Source organism: Peromyscus eremicus, chromosome X, assembly GCF_949786415.1.
Source record: "Peromyscus eremicus chromosome X, PerEre_H2_v1, whole genome shotgun sequence".
Taxonomy (NCBI): Eukaryota; Metazoa; Chordata; class Mammalia; order Rodentia; family Cricetidae; genus Peromyscus; species Peromyscus eremicus.
This window is the reverse complement of record NC_081439.1, coordinates 41,296,921-41,322,735: the sequence shown is the minus strand read 5'-3', so window position 1 is coordinate 41,322,735 and position 25,815 is coordinate 41,296,921. Positions and strand designations below refer to the sequence as shown.

General features: G+C 35.7%; 1 protein-coding gene across 8 annotated transcripts in view; it reads right to left on the bottom strand.

The window, feature by feature from the left end:
* The window catches only part of Dmd (dystrophin), a 2,092,376-nt gene that overhangs the window by 336,903 nt on the left and 1,729,658 nt on the right, over positions 1 to 25,815 (bottom strand). For all 8 annotated transcript variants that reach the window (XM_059250112.1, XM_059250109.1, XM_059250111.1 and 5 more), the window contains 2 exons: positions 23,545 to 23,665; positions 22,659 to 22,927 (listed from right to left, as the gene is read on the bottom strand). In XM_059250112.1, the coding sequence (XP_059106095.1) occupies positions 22,659 to 22,927; positions 23,545 to 23,665 (390 nt within the window). The remainder of the gene's footprint in view (positions 1 to 22,658; positions 22,928 to 23,544; positions 23,666 to 25,815) is intronic.

The following is a 25,815-nucleotide window of genomic DNA, read 5'->3' as shown; positions in this document are numbered from 1 at the left end:
TCTGAAATGTCAATGGGGAAACCTGGACAAGGATGATGATGGTTACACAGTGCAACCAGGTCCTTTCAGATTATCACATAAATTTCTAATAACCATGTGAGGTTGACTGGGAAACAGGAACCACTGTGAAAATGACAAGGTGGCAAGATGTCTCTTTTGTGAACTAGTGAGGCGTTCAGTTTCTAAAGTTATGTTGTACTTAGATTTCAGTTTTGATATGAAGTAGGCATGTTCCAATGCTTTGATTCTAATGTTTTAGTTCTTACTTTCTCTTTCCAAACCCTGGGAACAAGGCTGAATCAGTTGAAGGTAAAAAGAAGGAAAAAGTAAGCTCCAGTTCTCTTTCTCCTTTCATTTTCCTTTGAAAATATACCTCTCTCCTTCTCTAAAGTCTGAAGTGTCTTAGGATACTGTAGGATCATTTAGCTCCTTCCTTTGTACCTAGAGTGATCTACAAGTAAAAGTGCTTGCACTTGCATGCCTTGCTCTTCTCATTAGTTCAGATGTTAGCTGCCTGTACATTGCAGCTGTCTTTTGTATGCATGTCTACAAACCTGTTCTCATCAATATTATAATGACAATTTAATTAGAGATTTCCAAAATCAAAGAAGTATTCATTTGAAGGGGGAAAAAGCTGCTATTTCTTGAAAACCGGGCTAAGTATTGTGCAAACCTGCTTCACAAAGAAAAATTAAAACAAAATATTGTCAAGTAGGTAAGTGTTGATGAGACTCTAGTCAAAAATTAGGAAAGAAACTCCAAGAATTTAGAAGTCTGAGATCAGAATGCTTCCCATGTTTTCTGATGCATTCTTTCTACACTAACGAAACCAGAACTGGAAATCAAACAGATTGCATTATCAGTGTGCCTTATGGAGGACTCCAATAAGTGGACATCCACTCCAAGAGTCTTTGCACAGAAGGAAACATTTGTGACTATTTAAATTTTAAACAAGTTTAAGCAATGTTTTTATTATGATCCTTATTTAACCATATTTTTGCATTAATTACTCAACTATAGTTCTTAATTGGATCAGAAGAGGGAACACTTATTACAGTTTTTTATTTTAACTATAACTGCTATTATTATTGGCTAGGTAGTAAGTCTGTTTACCAGCTGAAACATGTCCCCAGCATCACAGAAGTTTTTTTTTAATGTAGTTTTATTTATTTATTTATTTATTTATTTATTTATTTATTTATTTATTTATCATAATCATCATTATCCTCATTGAGGCAGGATCTTCCTGTGTAGCTCAGGCTAGCCTAGAAATAGTCACGTAGCCCATGTTGGCCTGAAACACATAATTCCTCCTCCTTAGCCTCTTGATTGCTGAAAATTTTGACAGGAAGAGGTTTATTGGTCAGGTGGCAGTTAAGGAGATGCCTTCAGCTTCTGCTGCCTTGACTTCCCTGTCAATGTGGAATGTACCCTTGAAGTGTGAGTAAAAAAGAAATCCTTCCTCCCTTTTCTCAGGGTATTTTGTCAAAGCAACAGGAAAAGGAACTAATTCCACTATGCAAGGTGTGAATGCAGGCACTACATCATTTAAACAGATATAACATTGAATTTGAATATACTTCAACCATTAGGGATTGTAATATACACATAAATTTATGTTTAAATTATTAAATACTGCCCATAAAATGTCAAAAAGTACAGTTAACTCTGAACAGTATGATGTACTATGTGAATTCCATTCGGTTTTATTCTAGTTTGGAACTAGTAAGTGTAAGACAAATCTTAAAAGGTCTTATTGATAAAAATAAACCCAGGGCCAGGTATTGGGGTGAATACTGGAAGATCAGAGAGACAGACACAAGCCACAGCTGACCTAACCTTGACAACTTCTCAGCCAATGGTTTCCTCAAACTGGAAGCCTCTGAGTCCTCATCCGAATGGATTTCAGCTGAACCTGCATAACCAGGCTCTAGCTCCTGGTCCTCATGCCTTATATACCTTTCTGCTATCACTTCTGGGGATTAAAGGCATGTGTCACTATGCCTGGCTGTTTACAGTGTGGCTTTGAACTCACAGAGACGGATCTCTGTCTTCGAAATGCTAGGATTAAAGGTGTGTGTGTGCCACCATTTTCTGGCCTCTATATCTAGTGGCTGTTCTGTTCTCTGACCCCAGATAAGTTTATTAGGGTGCACAATATATTGGGGAACACAATATCACCACAAGTAAGTGAGAAAATGTTGAAGGGTGCCATTAGACTATGGGTCTCTTTGAATCACTTGAATATATGGAATATGCTCTCTATGAAAGAGCAAACAAAGAATAATTTTATTATGATTAGTTTAATGCAGGTAAATTTTCACTTCATTAAATGCCTGATTATAGATCCAAAATTACTGATTTAGAATAACATATGTTTGGTATGTCAAGTTTTTCGTTTTATAAAATTAAATTGCCTGTCATATATTTGTTTATCTTTATGTCGTTAAAGGTTTTTTCAAGTATATTTGGAATTATAGTCATCAACCTTTCATGACAAAAGAAAGGAATTGTCTCTTATCAAGGAAATGTCATTTGTAAGGAAGTCATTTCAACTTGACAGTTAAAGAGACTCTATCTGCTCTAAGATATAGAAGGTCACTTTGGAAGATAAGAGTAAGTTGAGGGTGCTTGTGTGTGTGTGTGTGTGTGTGTGTGTGTGTGTGTGTGTGTGTGTGTGTATGCATGCTTCACAACCAAACATGAGCATGTAGAGGCCAGAGGAAGATGTTGGAAGATTTTTTTATTACTGTCTGTCTATTCCTTGAACGTGAAGCTCAGTATTTTGTTTAGGATGGTTGGCGCTGGTACCTGCCTGACTGTTCCCCAGAACTCTGGTTACAGGCACATGATGTCGTGTTTGGCTCTGTGTGGGTGCTGGGAATTTGAACTCAGGTCCACTTTTCATACCAAGTGTTCATCCCTACTGAGCCATTTCCTCTGCACCAGGAAATCTATTTCTAGAGCCTTAGTTTACTCTGTGAAATTGGGAAGCAACAGACTAGGCATAGTATGTAATGCATGGTGTGTAATGAACATTCACTGAATTTGAAGATGAATGTAGACTAAGTGGGGTTCATCTAAACTAGTTTTGATAGAGATTGTGAAAAGGAGTTGACCTATGAAATGTAGTAAGGTTACCAGAGAGCACAGAGAGCCTATTTGAGGCTGAGGATCAAAACGTTTTAGCAGAATCAATCTGTTCTAATTCCCTTTTTCAACAATGTTCCATTCGAGAAAGAAGAAAACAGTTGATCCATGTTTAAGGTTTTGTCAGATGATTGTGGTGGCACAAATACTTAGGGATAAGGGAGTTTCAATTTTAGACAGAATGTGATTGAAATACAGACTGTGGAATCTAAACTGAATTAGGAAGAAAGTAAGGCAAGATGAGGCTTGTAGATGTAGAGAAAATAGAAGTGTCAATTGTGGATGTCCAAGATAATGTAAGAGAGGCCATAGCAGGAATAGCTGTGCAAATAAGCCAGAAGGGAAAGGAAAGAATGGGATGCTCAATAAGCTCTCTATTTATATTTCTATACGTGATTTATATATATCATATATTATATATATATATATGTGCCTAGCTTATATATGTAAATAGCTTTTATATGTGTATATATCTTTATTTGTTGTGGTGTGCACTGTGTGAAGATATATTGCTGTGATTGGTTTAATAAAAAGCTGAATGTCCAATAGCTAGGTAGGAGTTATAGGTGCGATTTCTGGGTAGAGAAAGGAAGAGGAGGAGAAGGAATCCAGGAGTATGGAAAGACGCAAGGAGACACGGAGGAAGCAGGATCAGTGGTATGTAACAGAATGTAGATTAATAGAAATGGGTTAATTTATGTTATAAGAGCTAGTTAAAAACCTAAGGCTAAGCTTTCATTATCATTAATTATCTCTGTATCATTATTTGCGAGCTGGCGACCCAAAGAAAAATTAGACTACATTTACTTATGAACAAGCAGTGCTACTCAAAGTCTATCAGTCTCCTCTTAAGGCATTAAACTTCCTTCTGAAATTTCAACGTGGTCACCTGTAGGGATCCTGTATTGCTTTACTAGGAATTCAAGATTAGTAGAGACAAACAATAAAGAAGTATCATTTTACGTTATTTACAGTATACAGAGACATTTTTATGACAAATACTACTTAAGAAATGAAAGAGCAACTAACTGCATTCTTTCCTCTACAAGAAAACCTTACTGAACAATTTTTTGTGAACCAAGACTGAAAAATATAGCTGAAACACACGAGGTGTTAGATGAAGTCCCATGATTCTTCAAGTTGTATTAATTATGGGAGGCTATAGAAGAGGAGAAAAAATGAGTTCTGTAAACACAGATCTTTATTGAATTGACCTGTTACTCTCATTCAAGACTCAGGGAAGTTCTCATTACATTCAGCTGCCCAGAAATTGAAGGCAGGTAGAGATGAACTGTTTTGGTGGCTTCAATATTTCTGGCTGGCCAAATCATACTAGTAAAGTCAAGAGAGTGAAGTATTGAACCCTGATTTGCCAGACCTATGGAGATTTCAAAAACATCTGCGTGGAATGAGACCCTAAAACTTCGTTAGACCAACCACAATGAAATGTATGATAAGATGCAGGCAAATCTTTCAAGAAATGCATCAGGCCTGAAGGCCAGTCACCACTGGCATCTTGGCTTTTTATTTTGGGTTGTTTCTTACCTAGTGTGGTGCCCAAGCTATATACCCAGGTTTTGATGCCCACTGTTGTAGGTCACACTTTCGGTAAGCAAAGAGTTAATGCTCTTCTGAGAAGAATATGGAGAGATACAGAAAGAAAGACAAGAAAGCTAAAGGCAAATGTGGTCCCATTTGGAGAACTTATCCCTAGAAGCTTTGATGTACAATTAGACCACGGTAGGGCACATGTATAAACAAAGGGATTACTTTATTTTACCCCTCATGGTCTTAGGGGAGACAAGATGGGTAGAAATTCTTTCTTTTGGTTGAGGAAGTTTTTTTTTTTTTGGGGGGGGGGAAAGGTTTACCTTTTGAGCCTTCAGCATCTAACATTCAGAAATACAGGGGATCTCGCTGGACCACTGGCAGCAGTTACTATACCAACTAACTTCATCTAATTACCCATTCTCCACTACCTCAGGCACCTTTTTCTCCCCATCTCCCCACCCTGATATCTTTTTCACATGAATTCTCATTTCTAACACTATGAGACTTCAACAAAAATGGATATATTATCTTTTCCATAGTGTTGAATACTTTGTTTCTTCTAAATTCTGAAGGACAGCATGGAACTATGAAAGATAAGCTATTGTGCACACTACATGAACACAATCCTTTGTCTTTAGTATCACATTTGTCTCTGGTAGACACATTCTTGACAATAAATTATGCCAAAGAAGCATGTATTAAAAAATAGAATTACAATTGCATTCCATCGCAGTATCATGTTTTATTGTGGTAGCCTGAAGGCAAAATGTTATGTGGTTTCATTGTCTCTCTTGCATTCAGTTTTCAGGACCACTGTAAACTTTTATAGTTGGGCATGATAACTTTTGACAAGCAAACTGAATAAGTACATAAATGATAAAACAGAATCAAAATTAATGACCTAGATGTAGCATAATCAGGACAACTTAGGGAAGGTTAAATTAAAAAAAATAGAAAATAAATGTAAAGTTTGTGGGCATGAAGAAAGTTTCATGTTCTTATTTCCCAAGCAATTATTAGTAATTCTATTTTAATTGTTCTTCTCAGACTCAGCATGATTCCAAATTTGTGACATTAGAATAATAGAAATGGACTATGCAATGAATCCCAGGTTGTAAAGAGAAACCCTAGAAAAAAAGGTTTATTTTTGTGTCTGTGTGTTTGTCTGTGTGTGTATGCTGATGCCCATGAAGGCCAGAAAAGAGTGCTGGATCCTTTCATGGTTGTGATGATGTAACTAGGATTTTTCAACTTGAGCTTTTTTTAAAGTTAAAACCTGGGAAACCTGGGACTGGGGGTATGGCTCAGTGGGAAAATGCTTGTTCTGCAAGCATGAGTACCAGGATTCGAATCCTCAGCACTCATGTAAGAAAGCATGGTATATATGCAGAGGGCCAGTTGTTTAGCTTAAGCTGTTTAGGGGGCCCCCTGGCAGTGAGATTGGGATTTGTCCCTAGTGCTTGAGTGGGCTTTTTGGAACCCAGTGCCTATATTGGGACACCTCGCACAGCCTTGGTGCAGGGTTAGGAGCTTGGACCCGCCTCAACTGAATGTACCAGGCTCTGCTGACTCCCCATGGGAGACCTTACCCTTTTGGAGGAAGAGGAAATGGGGGGTGGGATGGGGGGGAAAGGCTGGGGCGGGAGGAGGGAGGAGAGGGGGAACTGTGGTTGGTATGTAAAATGAATAGAAAATTTCTTAATAATAAAAAATAAGAAAAAGAAAGGCCTGATGTAATAGTGTCCATCTGTAACCCGAGCATTGAGGAGGCAGAGACAGGAAAATCCTGGGAGCTTGCTGCAGCCAGGCAGCCTATTAGAAACAATAAGCTTCAAGTTCACTGAGTAACCCTCTCTCAAAAGATTGAAGAAATTCACTAATGCTGACCTCTGGTTTTCACATGTGGAAAGACAGGTGGCTTCACCCTCACACCCTTGTATATACACACATGAATTACATTTCCCAGGTTTTTTTTTTTTTTAAGCAAGCTGAAAAATCCTAGTTACTTCAATTTACTTGGAAACTTAATTCCGTAGTCCAAAGTCTGACTGCTAATTATTTCTCCTTCATATAAAAAGCAAGCAAACAAACAAACAACCTAAACAAACAAAGCCATTTTAAGCATTCTACAGCTTTCTAATGACACAATTAAAAGTAATAAAAAGGTAGTTCATGACTGTTTTACAGAAGCTAATTGCAAAATATTCACAATTAAAATAAAAGGGTTTCTAATGAATATAAACAAATCATTTAAGCAGGGCATGTTCTAGGCTGCTAAGGAAACGGGGCGGGGGAAGTCAGTATTTTCTCTCTGAGAAATTTTAATTATATGTGACAACACATAAAGCAAATGGAAGTTAATAAAATTTATTAACGTATTTAAAGTAAGCAATAATCCATAAACCATTAAAAAGATCAACCAGCAAGATCAATCAACTACTATTGGTAGTTGATGTTTGTTCAGGGAAGCAAAAGAGTCATTTCATTAGGGTTGTGGTCACTAGTACATGGTTCATGCCACAATAGATAGTTCCGCATCCACGTGCATACAGACAGCATTAATCAATTCAGTTGGTTATAAGAAATAAAGGCACTAAGTTGGAAAGATGTGTTGGGGTAGGGAAACTCAGAGGAGTCAGAAGGAAGACTGGGGGTGGATATGATCAATATACATTGAATAGACATATGAAATATACATTGATGTATGAAATTGTTTTATGTTTTGATTTGAAAAAGATTTATTTTCTAATTTTAAATTTATTTGTGTGTGTGTGTGTGTGTGTGTGTGTGTGTGTGTGTGTGTGTGTGTATGTAGGTATCCTCAGAGGCGAGAAAGATGGCAGATGTCCTGGGCAAAGTGATATGAGTTGAACTTGGGTCCTCTGGAAGAGCAGCAAGCTCCCTTAACTGATAAAGCATCTCTTATTCCTCACATGTATGAAATTTACAATGAATAAATTAAAAATATAAACCACAAGGACATTCATCTTCACACTCAGAAGTTACTTTAGTCAGATGCTAGCTTGGTTTTTAACAAGCTCTTTTCTTATTTTGAGGGCTGAGAAGGGAACCCAGAGTATAATGCTTGCTAGGCCGGGCCTCCACCACTGAGCTACACATTGTTCTTTAGTAAGCTTTTCAAACTTGCAAACATTTCATGATCCACATACTATTTCTTTCTGCTACTGTGGTTGAGTAGAGATACATACAGCCTTGTTCCTTCCCTCCTCTATACAGCTCAAAATATCAGTTTATCACACTGATTCTCAATTAATTCAGCACACCACCATGATGAGGGGTTGTTAACACAGTCTACTGGGTATCACTCAGTGGTTTTTATTCAGTAGTCTGAGATGAGCCTGAGAATCTGACATTTCTGTTTTAACAGGAACTTAAAAGATGCTAAGCTCTGAAATCTCACCAAGCTTATTCTTGATGCAGTGTCCTCAGGTGCATGGCTCCCCCTGCTTTGAATTGAATATTTTTGCTCTCTAGCTGGCTCCCATGCATTTCCTCTACCTAAATATTACAACCACAGCAAGATCATTCCTGGTTGTTCAACCTAGAGTAAGTGTCCCGATTTTTCTCACTTTCTCCACTCAAATTTCCAAGTAAGTATTTGCTTGCTCCAAGTAAGTATTTGTTTATTCACTAGTGATTATTTTCCAAGATTCAAAAGCTTAGTAAGGGAAGGCAACTCTATACATGTTTTCCAACAGGATATTTCTGGAACTGGTATATGAAAATCCTCAATATTTGTATAGTAGATAATAAGTGGATTTATGTAGAAGTAGAGATCGTGCAAGGCTCTAGGTTCTGAACCCTATCCTGAAACAAAAAAGAAACAAATCTTCAGAGAATTTGCTTAATTACTAATCCTATAGACCCACAGTTATTGTCAAATTGCTGCATAAATCTTACAAGAAACCTTATCATTTGCTTTGATATCCCTATTTGTTTTTTTTTTTCTCCTTTTTTTATGTCTACCAGTTGACTTTATGTTGGAAACATGTTTAGTGGCCATTTTCCAAAAAATTGCTACTTCTCTAGCAAAGATAAAAAGCTTCATTTTGGTATTGACTAGGAATAACTTCATAAAATTAAACAAAGGGAAAAACAAGTAAGTGACCTATTTAAGGAACATGTTGCTGAGACAACCTGGTACATCTTCTAAAATATCTTTTTTTGTTTGTTTTGAGACAGTTTTAGCCCATCCTGGCCTGGAGCTTATTATTACATAGTCCACACTGACCTTGAATTTTTGTTAATCCTCCTGTCTTAGCTTCCCCATGCTGGGATTGAAGGTCTGTATGACCATACCTGGTTTGGAGGGTACTTTAATAAGACTACACCAAAGACTAAAAAAAGTAGAATACTATGAGCCAGGGTCACTATGTAGAATTGTGTGATGGTTTGAATAAAAATGCTCCCCATAGGCTCATAGGGAGTAGGACTATTAGGAGGTGTGGCCTTGATGGAGTAGGTGTGGCCTTGTTGGAGGTAGTATGACACTTGGGGCAGACTTTTAAACTTCAGAAATGCAAGCCAGGACTAGCAGCTCACTGTCTCTTCCTGCTGCCTGTGGATCCAGATGTAGAATTCCCAGTTACCTCTCTAGCATAATGTCTACCTGCTGGCTGCCATGCTTCCTGCTTTGATGTAAATAACAGAAATAGAAAGTCACACAAGACCCAGTGTGGATAAGGTCGGGGATACTATATGAAGTAGAAGATAGTAAGTATATTCTTTGCATAGCCACAGGCTAAAATCCTATCTTAGGAAGATCCCTCTTTGGAGGTGACTCCTCACATTATTCCAGGATAACCTGTCTTTCCTCACTCTTCTACTATGCAAAGTAAGGTCTTCTTGAACTAGACATTGGAATGTAGTATATGAAACTGACACAGGAAGACAAAGGACATATAGAAGAAGGATAGATGTATATAGAGAGTTTAAACAATAGGTAGGGAATCACAGTACACGTTTGAGGAAGAATAAATAATTGATTGTAACTTGAATTATGAAGTGAAGAGTTGTGGTAAAAGATGAATTTTGCACATTTTTTTAGAGTATGATTATAATTAGTCTTTGTTAAACTTGCCTTTGAAAAGTAGACAATGAAACTTTTTGCAAAAGGAAATGAATGTCATGTCTTCTGTAACTCCTATAGTCCAGTGTAATCACTAATTTGGTTGAAAAAAACTCATGATTCATCTGTGTACTATACACATATGTACTATGTATATACTATCTATGCACCTGGATTCTCAGCAGCCTCATAGTCATTAGCAGAGAAAGCAGAAAATTTGGTGGTATATTATAAAACATTGTATGGGGTAGAGAAATGGACTAGCAGTTAAGATCACTTGCAGTTAAGATCAGGGTTAAGGGCCTGGGTTTGGTTTCTAGTACCCACACAGTGGCTCTTAACCATCTGCAACTGCAGTTCCGGAGGATCTGATGTCTTTTCATGGCCTCCCTGGGTACCAGGTATGCACATGCTGCAGACACACATGCAGGCAAAACACTCATAAACGTAAAATAAACTTTAAAAAATATACAATTCATGCTAGGAGAAGTTGTGTTATAGGGTTCTGAAAGTGCAAAGAAGGATGCCGAGGCATGTTAGGCAAGGACTCCTGAGTAAATAAGATGACTAAATTTATTCAGAGAGAGGAAATAACAGAAAAGTCATGATCCTCTGAAGAGAGCATGTTCATCTACAGAATGTCATGGAGATCACTGTAGCTCATGAACATTTTAAAGAGGAGGAGTGGTGGCAATGCATTGTTCATATAGATAAGCAAAAAGTAGCAAAGGGCAGAAACAGGATGGTAGCAACTGGAAACAAATTATCCATAAACAAGTCTTCAAGGGTTTTAGGAAATTTCAAGAGAATATTCGTCTGTGATTTCATGCATATTTGCTTATATATTCATTTATTCTGAATGTAGACTGGAATATGTGTTGTATTCCAGGAATGTTCCAGTTACTGGGGGATAGTGCTGCACACAAGTCTTTGTGATTATATAGCTTAACTGTTATGTCTATTTTCTCATATAAACAATAACTACTGTTATGTAAGTGTATAAAGAAACAAATAGCAAGCTTAATGTATGCATAGCTATAAGATGTAACATTATTTTGCCAAGAAAATACATAAAAGTGAAGTAATGCATATGTATATATAATCAGTGCAAAGAAATGCTTTATCTCATTAAAACAAATTAGGAAAAAGCTACCTCTGCATGTATGAATAATGATTAGTAGAGGAATCTAAGGTTCTGAGTTACTTGCACAATATATTACACCTACTTTGCTTTATAATGGGAATCTTCATTTAATTTTAGTTTGATGTGGAAGGCACTCACTATTGAAACAAATCCGATAGTTTTGGTGAATTTGATTTTCCATTCAATATATTATCAACTTAGAAATGCTAAAGTAGAAATGAACTGAAGATGAATGTCAATTTTCTAAGAAGTGAAATTAAATAGTATATGGAAAAATGGATGAAAAGAATTGCAAAATGTTCTTCAATATTCACTTTTACTTTAAGTTTATTGTAGCTTCTATATTTAATTAGTGTTTTGAGACTTTCCAAAATGGCTTTATCTCCTACAAATGAAACAATAAAGCAAGATAGGCAACTGCTTCAAGTCAAATGAAATGAGCATAAAATGAATTTTCCTCATTCAGACACACACAACTGCATGTTTAAAAGTTAAATCAGTAAACTTGTTTAATAATGGTTCATTATTACTTCATTATATTCTGAGGCTGCAAAGAAAGTTTTAAGCATTTACATCTGAGCAATGTTATAGCACTACAGATTTACCCCCAGCTGTTTTTTCTGCCTTGGTGAACATACTTGTATGTTGAATTGAGAGTTCACCCAGCTTTTCTTCATTTTCAACATGTACTTGAAGACCTCCACTTACAAGATAATACTTTGATTTTTCTGATCCCAATTGAAGGCAACATGAAAATTCAGATCTTGCTATAGTGTGTTATGACAATTGCTATTATGATAATGCCCAGTTAAATGGATGCAAATGATAAATCAATTACTCATTACACAAATATGTCTAAGTGTTAAGTGTATATTGAATATATTCAGATATAACCTTTATGACAAAATGTCAAGTACATTCCAAAGGTCTGTAAGCTAACAAGAACAAGGGATCTTCTGCTGACTTGTTTAGCCCACGTTTAAAAGGATTTTTAATTGAAATAGAATTATATCACATTGTTTCCTCCATCCAGCTCTTACCAGCGACCCTCTTTTGAATCCTTTTCATATTCTCCCACTATCAAGTTAATAACATCTTTTATCTTTGATGATTATTATTGTTGTGTATGTATGTATGTATGTGTATGTATAAATATATACAAATAGAACGTTCTCAGTCAGTTTTGTGTTTTATGTGTATATGATTTCTGAGCTTAACACTCTGCATTGGACAACCAATAAGGGTACTCATCCCTGAGAGAGGCTAACTCTCCTCCTCCCAGCAGTCATCTGGAGTTCTTTGTCTAGGGAACAGGAAATCATACAATTTGGTCCACATTCTTTTAATTTATATAGTGTTTTGGATGAGTATAAAACACCAGATACCTTTTATGATAATTCTAGTGTTTTGAGTTTGTAGGTATATAATAATTCCTTCTCTTGCTAGAAATAACCTGGGTATCAACAGCCAACTGGTAGTTTCAGGAGAGGCAGGCAAAATGCCATTTCAAGTAGCCCACTTGGCTACAGAAAGATAAAAGACTTAAATATCAAGGCAACTGAATGGGAATTATGTAATAATGCTTAATGTGTTTTAGTTTCACAGCAATGTATAATTCCAAATTAGGTCACAGTGCTTTAAGATAGGAAAACAGATAAAAGGAAACAGAGGTAGTTTGACATTGGTTCCGAAAACCACACCAGCATATGGCTAGTTACCTTTATTTATTTTTATTTCAATTCAATTACTTTGTTATATATTGTCTATAAATTAAATCCCGTCTATTCACTAATTTGCTCATGTCACAATAAAATTTGAATTTTTGATAGGGAAAATTATAAATGAGTTTACTGAGTCTATAATGATACAGAATTGTAGAGAACAAAAATTATAGAAACAATCATGTCTTAAACAGGAATGGAAGGCTATAAACGCAACAAAAAATATATTCTCCATGAAAATCAATTACATAAAAGAAAATAGAAATGTAACTGTTCAATGTCTCAGCATCATTCTGATGAAGAGAATTTGACAGTTTGGAGCTGAACACACTGTGGAAACTTAATAAATACTAAAGTTTACAAACAAAAAGCCTAACAACAATATGTGGATCAATTTAAAAAAAAACAATTGAAAAATCAATGTTTTTTAGTATTTTACTCTGGATAATTCGACTAACTCAGTTATTGACCTTTACGATGTGAGCATAACAGAGAAGTTTGTTTTTAATATTTCTCACTTAATCTTAAAACAAATTTTAAGACTTTTAAAAATCATATTTATCCCATAAACCACTCACCTATACTGTCACCCCTACCTTTGTTACAGGTACTAATATAATGCTGTTGTACTGCTTTTGGAGAAAAAAAAATCCTTCTTTGTCAATCACTGCAGTTCAGATTCCTTCTTAGCCCTCTCAGTGGCTCTCTCATTTTCTCCCCATGCCATCTTTATTTTTACATATAAACACATACCCTTCCTCCTGAATATAGTGCCTCAGCAATTTAAAAAGGTAAGTTATCATGTATAAGAACTCCTGAGGAAGCTATCAGCTATCCATATATAGCATGCAGGATTTATTTAGAAACTGTTGAATAGTGTCAAAATGCTCTGAATGTCCTAGATTTCTGAAACTGTAACACAATTGCTTTTAGTCAGTATGTTTGGCAGGAAATGATGTAGGGAATATATTGTTGTCATTGACAATGTGTTAATAAGTTATAAAAATAAAAAAGGGACTGTATATTTTAACTTCAATGGGTTAATACTAAATACATTAGTTACATCATAGGTCATCCGAAGTAACCATAAAATTATTTTTACTGATGTCATTAAAATACCAATAGGAAAGTTGGCATAAATAACTGTGACTGCCTTTAAAAAGAGAGATTGAGAGATGCACAGATCATCATTCATTTCAAGGTTCCTGAGTGAAATGACTATTCCCACTCATACTATATCAATTATTGCAACAGGGCATGTGTCTGTACTGATTTTTAAATACAATGTTGTAGACAATGATAAATAAGAGAAATAACAAATGACATTACTTATGGCCATAAACAATATTGTTAGAAATTGTTCAATAAAAATTGTTTTTATGTAAGAAAATATTTTTGTCTGACTGTGGTGGCTCATGCCTTTAATTCTAGCACTCGGGAGGCAGAGACAGGCAGGTCTTTTTGAGTTTGAGGCCAGCCTGGTCTACAGAGCTAGTTCCAGGACAGCCAGGGCTGTTACACAGAGAAACCCTGTCTCAAACAAACAAACAAACAAACAAACAAACAAACAAACAAAAACAAAAACAAAAAACACCAGCACACTATTTCTGTACCTTTCTTATTATAAGAAATACAAAAGAAATTATTTTAGAAATATTTTTGAAAGTTGAAGAAACATTTCTATTTGTACTATACATAATAGAATAAAAATAAAAAAGGTACGTATTTTAGCTTAAAAAATCACTACAAGTAAGTGTAGTGTAATTTTGTTATTAAAAAGTGGTTCTCCAAGTATTTGTCTAGATTAGAGTATCAGAATAAGCTGAAAAATGTTTAGAAAGGGTGATTGAAAGCCTTCTGTAGACCTCTGGAGTCAGAAACTGTAGAGAAGCATATCACCTCATCTAGGTTACCAAAGAGATTCTAGTGCATGCTACAATAGTGAGAGCCACTGCTTCAGAATATCCATGCCATTTTTTTATTATTATTATTATTTTTTATTTTGCAATACAGTTCAGTTCTGCATATCAGTCACCGATTCCCTTGTTCTCCCTCCTCTTGCCCCCCTCACCTTCCCCCCAGCCCACCCCCCATTCCCACCTCCTCCAGGGCAAAGCCTCCCCTGCGGACTGAGATCAACCTGGTAGACTCAGTCCAGGCAGGTCCAGTCCCCTCCTCCCAGGCCGAGCCAAGCGACCCTGCATAGGCCTCAGGTTTCAAACAGCCAACTCATGCAATGAGCACAGGACCCGGTCCCACTGCCTGGATGCCTCCCAAACAGATCAATCCAATCAACTGTCACTTTTTTTTTTAATTTTTATTTTTCAGAGCTGAGGACCGAATCCAGGGCCTTGCGCCTGCTAGGCAAGCGCTCTACCACTGAGCTAAATCCCCAACCCCTATACCCATGGCATTCTTAATGACTACATTTAGACAATGTGACTCCCTAGATATTTATAAATTCTATAACTATAAAATCAAATTCATTTTGAAGTCATTTTCTTTCAAATAATTTTCACATTATTAGACATTGTTATTAATTCTTACATTCTACTACTAAATTCAGATAGTTAGCTGAAGATGGAGTAGAGAGAGGGTGATAGTTCCATAAAAGGGAAATTTTCACTACTTGGAAAGAATTTTTGCACAATCAAAAAAAATGATTGAGGAAGTCACATTGAGAGACAGAGGCTGAGCACATTACTAGGACACTGACCACTTTACCTGCACACTTGATCTGGCCTGGGCAACCCAACGGTGCTCTGATGGTTGACTACTAATGTCTCATTGGTGCCTGCCTTCTCAAAGGCAGGGACAGCTGTAAGTGGTAGCTCCATATGGCAGAAAATAACCCCACGTTCCTGATTTAAGAAGCAGTCTACTTCCTCACGGTTGACCATCGTTAACTGTATGTTGAAACAGAGCCTATGCATCACCTGTGTGCATCTCCTCCTAATTTTGCACTCACTGTCACACATTGTTAGCTGAAAATCACCACAAGTAGAATGACGCTATGAAAACGGGCACAAGCAATGTTTTGTACCCTCAGAGCTAGTTGGATACATTTTTAACAGCTCATCACTGGTACAGTCATTAATGGGGTGGGGTATGGAAAAGCAGTTCTGCTGTGGCGTTTAGTTCCAGAGATAGGACACAGAGTTGGGTGCTGTTTGAGATTTCACACTTGAGTGGAATTTTCTATGTCTTTGGTTTTGCGTCCCTCCACCCCCACATAGGCTTCACCAGAAAGCAGCCCCTCTATGCATTGTGTGCACCTGGACTTCATTTTTCAGGGTATGCTTTCAGGGAACTTCACTTAACAGAAGTTTAAGTTATCAAGTGAACGTTAATAAAAGCCCCAAAGACTATGTATTCAAAATTACAAAGAGACATGGACATTTTGCACGACAATGAACAGATGAAAGTGTAAAAGATGAATATGAAGTGGCAATAACAGTCTACTCATGGTGAATATGCAGTAAGTGAATGAAACTGATGGAAAAAAAACAACAAACTCTCCAAATATAAGGGGATCTTTCATTTCATTGGAAATTATGCCTTCAAATCCTTAAGATTTGGGGAAAATAGCATCTTCACATTATAAAAAATGATAAAATACTTCCTAAGTGAACACCTTGAAACTGACATGAACTTTGAAAAATAAGACAGGAACCATAAAAGACACTTCATGACCAGAGCAAAAGGAAGGAAGTAGGTGGAAGAAGGAACTATCAGGCTTTGCCTTCTCATGTTGAGAGAATTGAAGTACAAAAGTTTTAAAAGTAGTGTTTTTGGAAAATGTCTTTAATAGCAAAACTTATTGTAAATGAAAATATCTTATTATGAAAGAAAAATATTGTCTTTTTTTAGGCTACACTGAAACCAGACAGATGTATTAGTTTATAGGTACATAATTAATACCCATAAATTAATTATTATTAATAATTAATCTATTAATACCCATGAAACAGGCTCACCAGAAACAAATGATTCAGTAGTATGAGTAACTTAGTTAACAGAAGGTTGTATAGGCCTAATATTTGCATCAATGCTAAAATTTGAAAATTGTTGCTATGGAATATGAAAAGAAGATAACAAAGTTCCACTCCTTGGGTTCTCTGTTTTTTAATCATTTCTTGTTTGATTTATGATCATAAAGTAGCATTATTGTAACATAAAACATGTTACTATTTTGGTAGATGTCAAAGAGAATTAGAAATAGACAGTGATTGGGTGATTCCACTTTCTGTGGAATTATGAATTTCAGTTAAATAAATAACATTTTATAATTATTTCTAGTATATAGTACATGACATGCACATATATGGACAAGCTAATAAAAATTCTTGTTCCTTTAACTTGATGCTAAATAATGTTTTCAGGGACACTGAGATGCCACTAATACAATCTTCACTATAATTTTACTTTGGAAACAAATTAGTCATACTCTCTAATGAGATAAGTCTTCTCTGGGTATAGGTTTTAACCACTGTATAAATGTTGAGAATGAATTATATTTTAGATCCTCTAATACTGAATGTATTAGTTAAGTACTTCTGAATATTTTATTATCTAAGACACTTGAGGAATAGAATTTGTAATTATTATCAGCCACAAACAAAGCTTCTGGAACAAATCCTCTGTAAACAGGATTGGCATATTAAAGGATCAGATTTTGATATGCTTGTTTCCAAATAATATGAAAGATGATATTCTTTGGAGAAATTTTTATTATTAAATTAAACATGTCTTCAGCAGAATAATGTCAGATGAGCCTATTAGCAGAACATTTTGATAATCCATGTTCTCTTAAATGTCCCATGACCAGAAAAGTAGCTGTACAACTTTGATTTAATGCAGTAAGAATGGAAACCAATTCTGGCTCCTTCTTTTATCACAGTCCATCAAAAAACACAAAGAAGTCCAAATTAAAATAAATTCAATAAGAAAAGAACATGTTCCTTTTCCAACTGTTGTAAAACCCTTTCCTCTCGTTAAGCAAGGCTCACTCAGTAATTATTTCTTTATGAAAGTAAAAGCAGAAGAACGTTTCTCTTATTAAATCAATGTCTTTGTGCTTTTGATGTCAAAGGCACCACAAAACAATCAAAGAAGAAAGTGTGTTGAATGTTATTAAATCATTTTCTCCTACCCACTGTTTTAAATTGTTTGCTTAGTTCTAATGTATACTACACTTACATAAGTTGTTTATGAAGAGCCAAATTAATAGTCTTTGCAATTGTTTCTGCTGCAATTTGGAGAGCTGACAAATGAATTAGTAGAAAATGGCAATTCTACATGAATTAGCTTTAAAGTCTCCCTAAGAGGTTGATGCAGAACTTAATAAGAGACTTATTAGGAGAAGTAGGACAACTTAATTCAGATTGATTATAGACTTTGGTGAAGACAGCTGGGGTTCAAATGAAACTGAAAAAGAACTTATATGGACTTCAAAGTATGCTAAACAGATGTCTGAAACAATTACTCTGCTCAGCCTTTTCAGAAGTTTCAAAGGCAGGATGGGAATAGCATGGTAAACGAAGGTTCTATTTGCCCAAGCCGAGATAGAGACTTTAAAAACATACATACACAGTGCTATCTAAACTCAGATGCTTTGGGTAAAGAAAAGCATTTGACATTGTGTCCTAAGTAATTTGCTTTTAGCTTTTATAAACAAAGCAGGAAATGAAAGGGACTACATGGGAACAAGTAATACGCTCTCCTAGCAACACTAACTTACAATTAATTTCACATTGAACAAATAATTTGGTAGGCATTTTTAAGATGAGTAATTTGTACTTTTCTTTCTAAGCTCAAATAAAGCCAACAACAACCTTTCCATTACTACCCTTTTAAAGTATTTTTTATTTTATTTTAAAGCTTGTACTACTGTATATCTTTTAGATATTGACAGCCACATCATGTGCTTTTAAACAATACAACTATGTGCATTGAAAACTAGATAAAGCCTGTGTATTCTATGTAAGAAGCATTGGTTCCACATCTAATCTAGTTTTATGAAGGATTCTATTTTCCATTTATTTTTCTTCTTGATCAAATGCTTAATACACAGGATTTTTACCATAACAAGAACAACAAAAGCCTCTCTAAAGCAATTCATTTGCTTGCAGTACATAGAACTGAGCAGCCTATTAGTAAAATTTTCCACCATATTCTAGGCAGTAAAACTTTCTTTCATTAAGATAACTGTATACAAAGTTTCTGGTGCACATTTGGGTACTTAACATCCACATAAAAGCTGGGTGTAGCAATGCCTGCCTGTAACCCTGTGGGATGGAGTCAGGTAGATTCTCGGTAATAGCTGGCTATAGATGAGCTTCAGATTCACTGAAATATTCTGTCTCAAAACAAGAGAAGAAATGACTATAGAAAACAAAACAAAACACCCACAAAAATCAATATAGAGAAGTGGTTGAGATGATATCCTAAAATCAACCTCTGGCATCAATATAAGCAAGCATGAGTCAACACACACACACACACACACACACACACACACACACACACACACACACACACACATTTAAAATGATAGTATTTGACACTTAGAGAATTTATATATTTTCAGTCATTCTTAAGATGGTCTTGTTTGTAAGAATTCACTCTACCCATGCATCCTCTAACTCTGCAAAAAGCATTATAATTTTTAAAGCTCCCCCATAAAAAAAAGATTTAACATTCTGTCAAGTTGATGACAAATGTAACATAAACAAAAAATTAGGACCATGGTTAAGAAGCAAATAACAGTAAAGGAATATAGGGTTACATGAAGATGGTTGCAAGCTTTCTGCTTACCAAAGTGAAAAGGAAATTCTAATATACTCCACCACAGCTAACATTATCTGTTCAGTAGAAATACACTTTGTTTTCTCAATATAAAATTCTGGGATATAATTTCTTTGACAAATTGCCTAAAGAAAGGAAGCCACAAGCATTCAGTCTGGAAGGGCTAAGAAGATTCAATTTCTAGTTTCCTCTTTAAGATTTTGATGTGAATGTTGAACATAAATACCAATGGTATAATGGCTTCAATACACTTCCTAGTCCAGTTCACATACCATGAAATCAGACTCAGTTAAAATGTCAAGAAAGTATAACCAAACTATCACATTAAAAGTGCTTTATAGGAAAACTCTGAGAACCTCTTCCTTTGACTTTCCCAGTAAGAGTTTAGAAGTCCATATAATCAAAAGCATTGTATAAACAAATTGATATGACAAATTTACAAATTTCAAGATGAAAGCCTGGGAGATTAATTTGGGGTAGATGCAACAGTATGTTTAACGTTATAGCTGAGTGTGTATCAGTGTCATGTATTAGAGCCCGGGTTCAATTTCCAGCATGAAAGAAAAGGAGAGGAAGATTGAAATCAAACAAAGGCACAGTTCAAGAATGATGTACCTTCTTCTCTGTGGAGAAACAATGGTTGATTAGAACAAGAAAACACCAATGACCCCCAAATATTTTCACTTTAGGGTTGTTCACAGAGTTTGACTTCAAAACGTACTCTACTTGTCTCAGCTACTTCAAACGGAAGCAGGAGAATCACTTAAGCTCCAGAGTTCAAGGGCATCCTAGATAAATTTAGTGAGACTCTGTCTCTAAATCATTCAACCAACCAAGCTATCAATTTCTCTATGTATTTATCTTCCTCTTTATCTTCTTTCCCCCCTTTCTTACTTTATCTTACTGAAAAGGCTGAGGATGCAGCTCAGCACATGGGAAACATTAGTTTAAACTCTCTCTCCAACTATACTGCTTTCTGAAAGGCTTTGTATGTGTTTTCTGCATATCTATGTATATCACTCAGTGATTCAGTTATTTGTGTTCCCCATTACAAGAAAGTAAAATACCCATGTAGCAAAATAAGCATTGATGTTATTCCTGTAAGATGAATAATCCTAACTGTATCCTTAAAATGCTTGGTAAGCAAAATAATTATGGATTTTGGAAGTAGAAAGACATTTGAAATGTAACTTTTATTCTGGTAGTTATTCCTGTGGAGCTTTATTTGTGACGCTAGGATTTCTTAGTGAGTCAAATAGCCAATATGAACATGACATTATTTTGTCTTGATTTATAATATTTATCACCATGAAGAAGAACAGCTATCATTTCCACAAGGTCCAGGGACTTAGTGGTTCCATTTTATCCATTTTCCAAATCCAAAGACCACATTAGCTAATAAAGTGATACAACCATAAATCCAACAGAAGCATGTACTTTGTAGTGACACAAATGACAACTTTTAAAACCCTAATGAAGTTTTAAAATGGAGAAAGGAAAAATGGAGAATGGAATATTGGTGAAATTTGAAATTTGCCCCATGTGAGCGCCAGATATTGGTGAAATTATTCAGGTCACTCCACGTAGTTAAAAGGGAGGTTTATTTTGTGGGGTAACTCACAAATGAAGAGACAGGCTACAAGGTCTGGGGAAGACATAGTGCAGTCCTGGCGGTGTTCTCTGGAGAACTCTGTTTGGTCTACCTCTAGCGTCCAGGGTCCAGGAACCAAGAGAAGGTGGCGCATCAGGATCTCTGGTCCTCAGGGCCCTCCCTTGGCCCCGCCTTGTAGGCGTGATAGTTACCAAAGCCTCAATGGGGGTTGGAACTTCCAGATCAAAGCTGGAATGGCTACCCACTACAATGGAAAAGGGTGTTTTGACCTGGCGATTATTTGGGAATTGTTGCTAAGTTCAAAACAACATAAAATAGTGGTTTTAAAGATGCTTGTCCTTAAAAAATAATTTAGTTAATAAATTTAATTTGGTAGGCTAAACTACCAGTGCTAAAGCTTTCAAGTTTCAAATTTGGTGTCAATAAAGTGAACTCCTTTAGTGGGAGTTGGGGGGAGTGGTAGATATTTCTGGAAGACTACAAAAATAGGTGATATGTACATTGGGCCTTAAAGGTTCAGTAAGAGTTGATCAGACATGCAAAGTTTGATGATTCAGACAGATGGAAAAACATATGGCAGGCAGTTATAAGAAAATAGGACCAATTTGGATAGCATGGAATTAGTATACAGGATTATCTGCATGTGAGTTGTTAAAATTGAGTAGGACAGGCAGGCTTAGGAAGAAGAGAGACAGCTAACCTATTTAATAACTGGACTTCATTATATCCTTAAAGAATTTTAAGTTGAAATGCAAAGAGTCTGTATGATACAGAAGAATCAGTAAGGGAATTATCCATTCACTCACTCAATATTTAAAAGGCAGTGTTCATAATATGCCACACACACACTGGCTGGCCCATCTATAGAAGATAAAAAAAATAGAGATTTTAAAAAGACACTGGTTGAAAAAAAGGGGAATAGTAGGAAAAAAACATTTTGAGCGAAAATAAGCAATGGTATGTCAAAATAAAAATGGAGAAGGCTGGAAGGCAGAACTTAAATTTACTACTATTTTAGAATTAGAAAGCAAAAGGACTGGAGAACAAGTTTGTTTGTTTCAGATTAGCTGCCAGATTACTAAGGAAAAAGTCCCAAACTGGGTCTTCTGGTCTTGGCAAATGTTATTTTTACTCTGTTCTGGTACTAAATAATATAACACACACACACACACACACACACACACACACACACACACACACACACCAAAAAAAATCCATAAAAAATACTCAAGCAACCCCCCCACAAACCCATCTACTTCATGACAAATTAATTTCCTAATGGCAAAAATCGAAATTACTTTTGACCTTGTAACTTTTTAATACTTAATCTTATGAGCCTGGGGTGCTACCTACCACACTAATGAGACTCCTTAATATTTCATTTTATATTACTGAAGATAGACAAATGATTACACCACTGACTTTTTTTGGAGGAAATCCTGTGTCAAAGACTTCAAACAAGAGAAATAAAATGGGCTGTGTTCTAAGGCTTATAGGTCCTATAACTTAACGTTGTGGGATGAAAAGACCTTGTAAATTTAAATGAGCACTTGTTGGGGGGTCTCTCAAAGTAAAATACAGTACCTTGACTTTTTCAAGGTGATCTTGGAGAGAGTCAATGAGGAGATCCCCCACTGGCTGCCAGGATCCCTTGATCACCTCAGCTTGATGCAACTTGAGGTCCAGATCATCTGCAGCTTCCTGAAGCTCCTGCAATCTTTCAAGCGCCTCATCTATTTTTCTCTGCCAATCAGCTGAGTGCAGGTTCAGTTTGTCCCATTCAGTGTTGACCTCTTCAGCCTGTTTTCGAAGGAGCCGAGTGACATTCTGGGCTCTCTCTTCAGGAGGCAGTTCTAAATTGGAGATATGACAAGGTTTTAGGCCACATCCATTTTTGTTAAAAAAAAAAAAATTGTTGAAAAGGTCAGACTAGAAGAAAGGAAAGGAATATAGATTAACAAGAGGCTAACTTCCAGATTAATGGCTCTTCTACACTTTGGCATAAATTTTGAGACAGTCTAGCACAGCTAAACTGTCTGTCTTCCTTAGTGAATCTGTTCTACTTTTCTGTCAATCAGATAAATCAAGATTCATTTAAGCTTTCAGAGAGAAAAATGTTAGCACATGCTGAAGAGCTCTAATTTATTTCAGTCAGGCTCTTAAACTGGAAATTAGCTTGTAGTCTTTGTAACAATAGAATTCCTTTCCACAGATAAGCTCCTTTGTTTACTGTCTTCTAAATATTCAAATAACTGGTCGTTGATTGCTTTATTTATGACTGTGAAAACAGGTTTATGCACTGTGCTTTATGATTCCCTAGTCTTTCTCGAAACCTACATTTAATTTGAATTGATTCTGCTTAACTCAGAGGTATGAGAGCTGTACAGTCTCTGACAGCAAGCATGGAGGGCCTGCTCTGTCATCACCGACCCTTCTATCAATATGTTATTACAGTTCCACATTCAATTACCTCTGGGCTCCTGGTAGAGCTTCTCTAGTCCTTCCAAAGGCTGCTCTGTCAGAAATATTCTCACCGTCTCCAGGGTACTCATGATTACAGCTTCTTTAGTTTTTAATTCCCTCTTGAAGGTCTGTGAAATGAGATGAAAAGAAATGTTTATTTGGCTTGTGGAATGCTCCTCAAAATTAATCCTGGGTGCTCAGAACTTATTTATGTAACTCCCCAGTCAATTTCCTTCTCTTTTATTTATAAACTGATAGTCATAAAATGATAAAAAAAAAAAAAAGGCTACCTGGGTCTCAATGTTAATGAGGAAAGCACTTCGTTTGAAAAACTTTTCTGGGGAGAACTGGGGAGCTTTCAAGATAGGTGATGTGCTATTATTAAGATAAGTACACTTTGTTTATATACCTGACTACCAGATACAGAGATAAAAAACCAAGAGGTATATACTACAAAATCCTACCCTGGCTAATGAAAATTTAAATATTCTGAAAATAATCACTTCTAGTACACAATGGAAAACACTCACTGTTAAGTAGGGGGATTCACACCTTATTGAAATATACAACAAATTCAACTAATAACAATCCCATCAAAATGTTTGATGGTGAGTAAACTAGTGTAGTCAAATTAAGCTGTCGAAAATTATAAATATTTTTTTGAAAACCACCAATTACATTTTACATTGTGACTTTTCTGAGAGGAATAGAACTATTTGGAATTATTATGAATAAAGGGATTGTGAACACCTTTCTAGAAATGAACAGACCTAGAAGAGGTATCTTCAGACCATTTAGCTCACTAGTCAGGCTGGTTGACAATTTTAATCTCTAATCTATAGTCTCTGTTATAGGGGATTAAGAGTAGAAGAAATGAGTAAGTTTTGTCTTCAAGAACTTATTGGACCAAAATAAGAAAGAACAATGCCACTGCCTATCACAGGAAGAAAACATGCCCAAAGATAGACTACGGATGTCTTGGTTGCATCCTTGCTCTGGGACATCCCCAATCAAACAAACACAGCAAAATCAAACAATAAAAGAACAGAAAAGAAAAAAAAGAAATATTCTAGAAGTAGAGGGAAAGCTCTAAAGTCATACATAATCTAGTGAGGCACACTGCCGCACTGCGATGGTAGAATAAATTAATATTCAAAAATATAAAGTAAGGTTACTGACCCAGATTTTATTATATCATGGGTGGCCATGGTAATAAAAGATATTAAGTATCACATAAATGATAATGTATCTTATTAATAATAATAACTATTCCTCTGACCTAGGCTTAATCATGTACCATTTTCAACTCTATCTTATTTTTAGCAATGTTGTTAAGTGAGTTTAAGCCTTCTTATATCACTGGAAAAAACCAGAGGTCTTTTCCTTTAAATTTCAGACACAGCGCTCTAATACAAAAGTACTTTAAAACTGTACGATAACGTATTTGTTGGTAAAATCTTAGTGGTGCTCACCATTCAAAAGAATCCTGAGTTTGATATTTTATACAATAATCGATCTGTCAAGGTTATTTACAATCCAGAAGACAGAAGCAAGGTGTCTGAATAAAAATAATGGAATATTTGGATTCAGCCTGCAAATGGAAAAGCAATTTCTATATTGAGGACTATTCTTGTGTCCTTGAAATCACACTGGGCAGATGATTATTTACTTTACTTACACAGAAGTCCAGTTCTACCTGTAATATTTTATTTGATTTCTAAATACGTGTGTTTGTGCATCTGCCTATATATACATATGTTTGTGTATCTGTATATGTATGCATATATACTTCTTGCTGTATTGTATTTCTTATCATCCAACTTTCACAACTACAAGCAAATTATCTCTTTTATTTGTATGCCTACTTGGAGTGAGCCATGATACTGGCTTTGCTAATTATAAAAAATTAATGGCTCTTTATACCAAACTTCTATGTCTAAGTAGTTACACTATAGACTAGAAAGAAAAAAGTTAAGTGTAAATTGGTGCCTCTATTTATGAAGTTGCAGTACATCATGAATGGCTAAACATATAAATCAGTTAAATATAACCTGGGAAAGATTTCTAGAAGAGTTTAAGTACACAGAGTTCTAAAGCATAAACATGAGTTAGAGAAGAAATATTAGAGGACATTCAAAGAAGAAAAATATGCATGTACAGAGATATCTGGCAAAGCATCATATAGTATGTACAACTATCTCCAAATAAGCTTGCCTTTCTATAACATAAGAGCTAAGGAAAAACTTTCTAGAGTTTAAGGCACTGCCATTGTATAGAA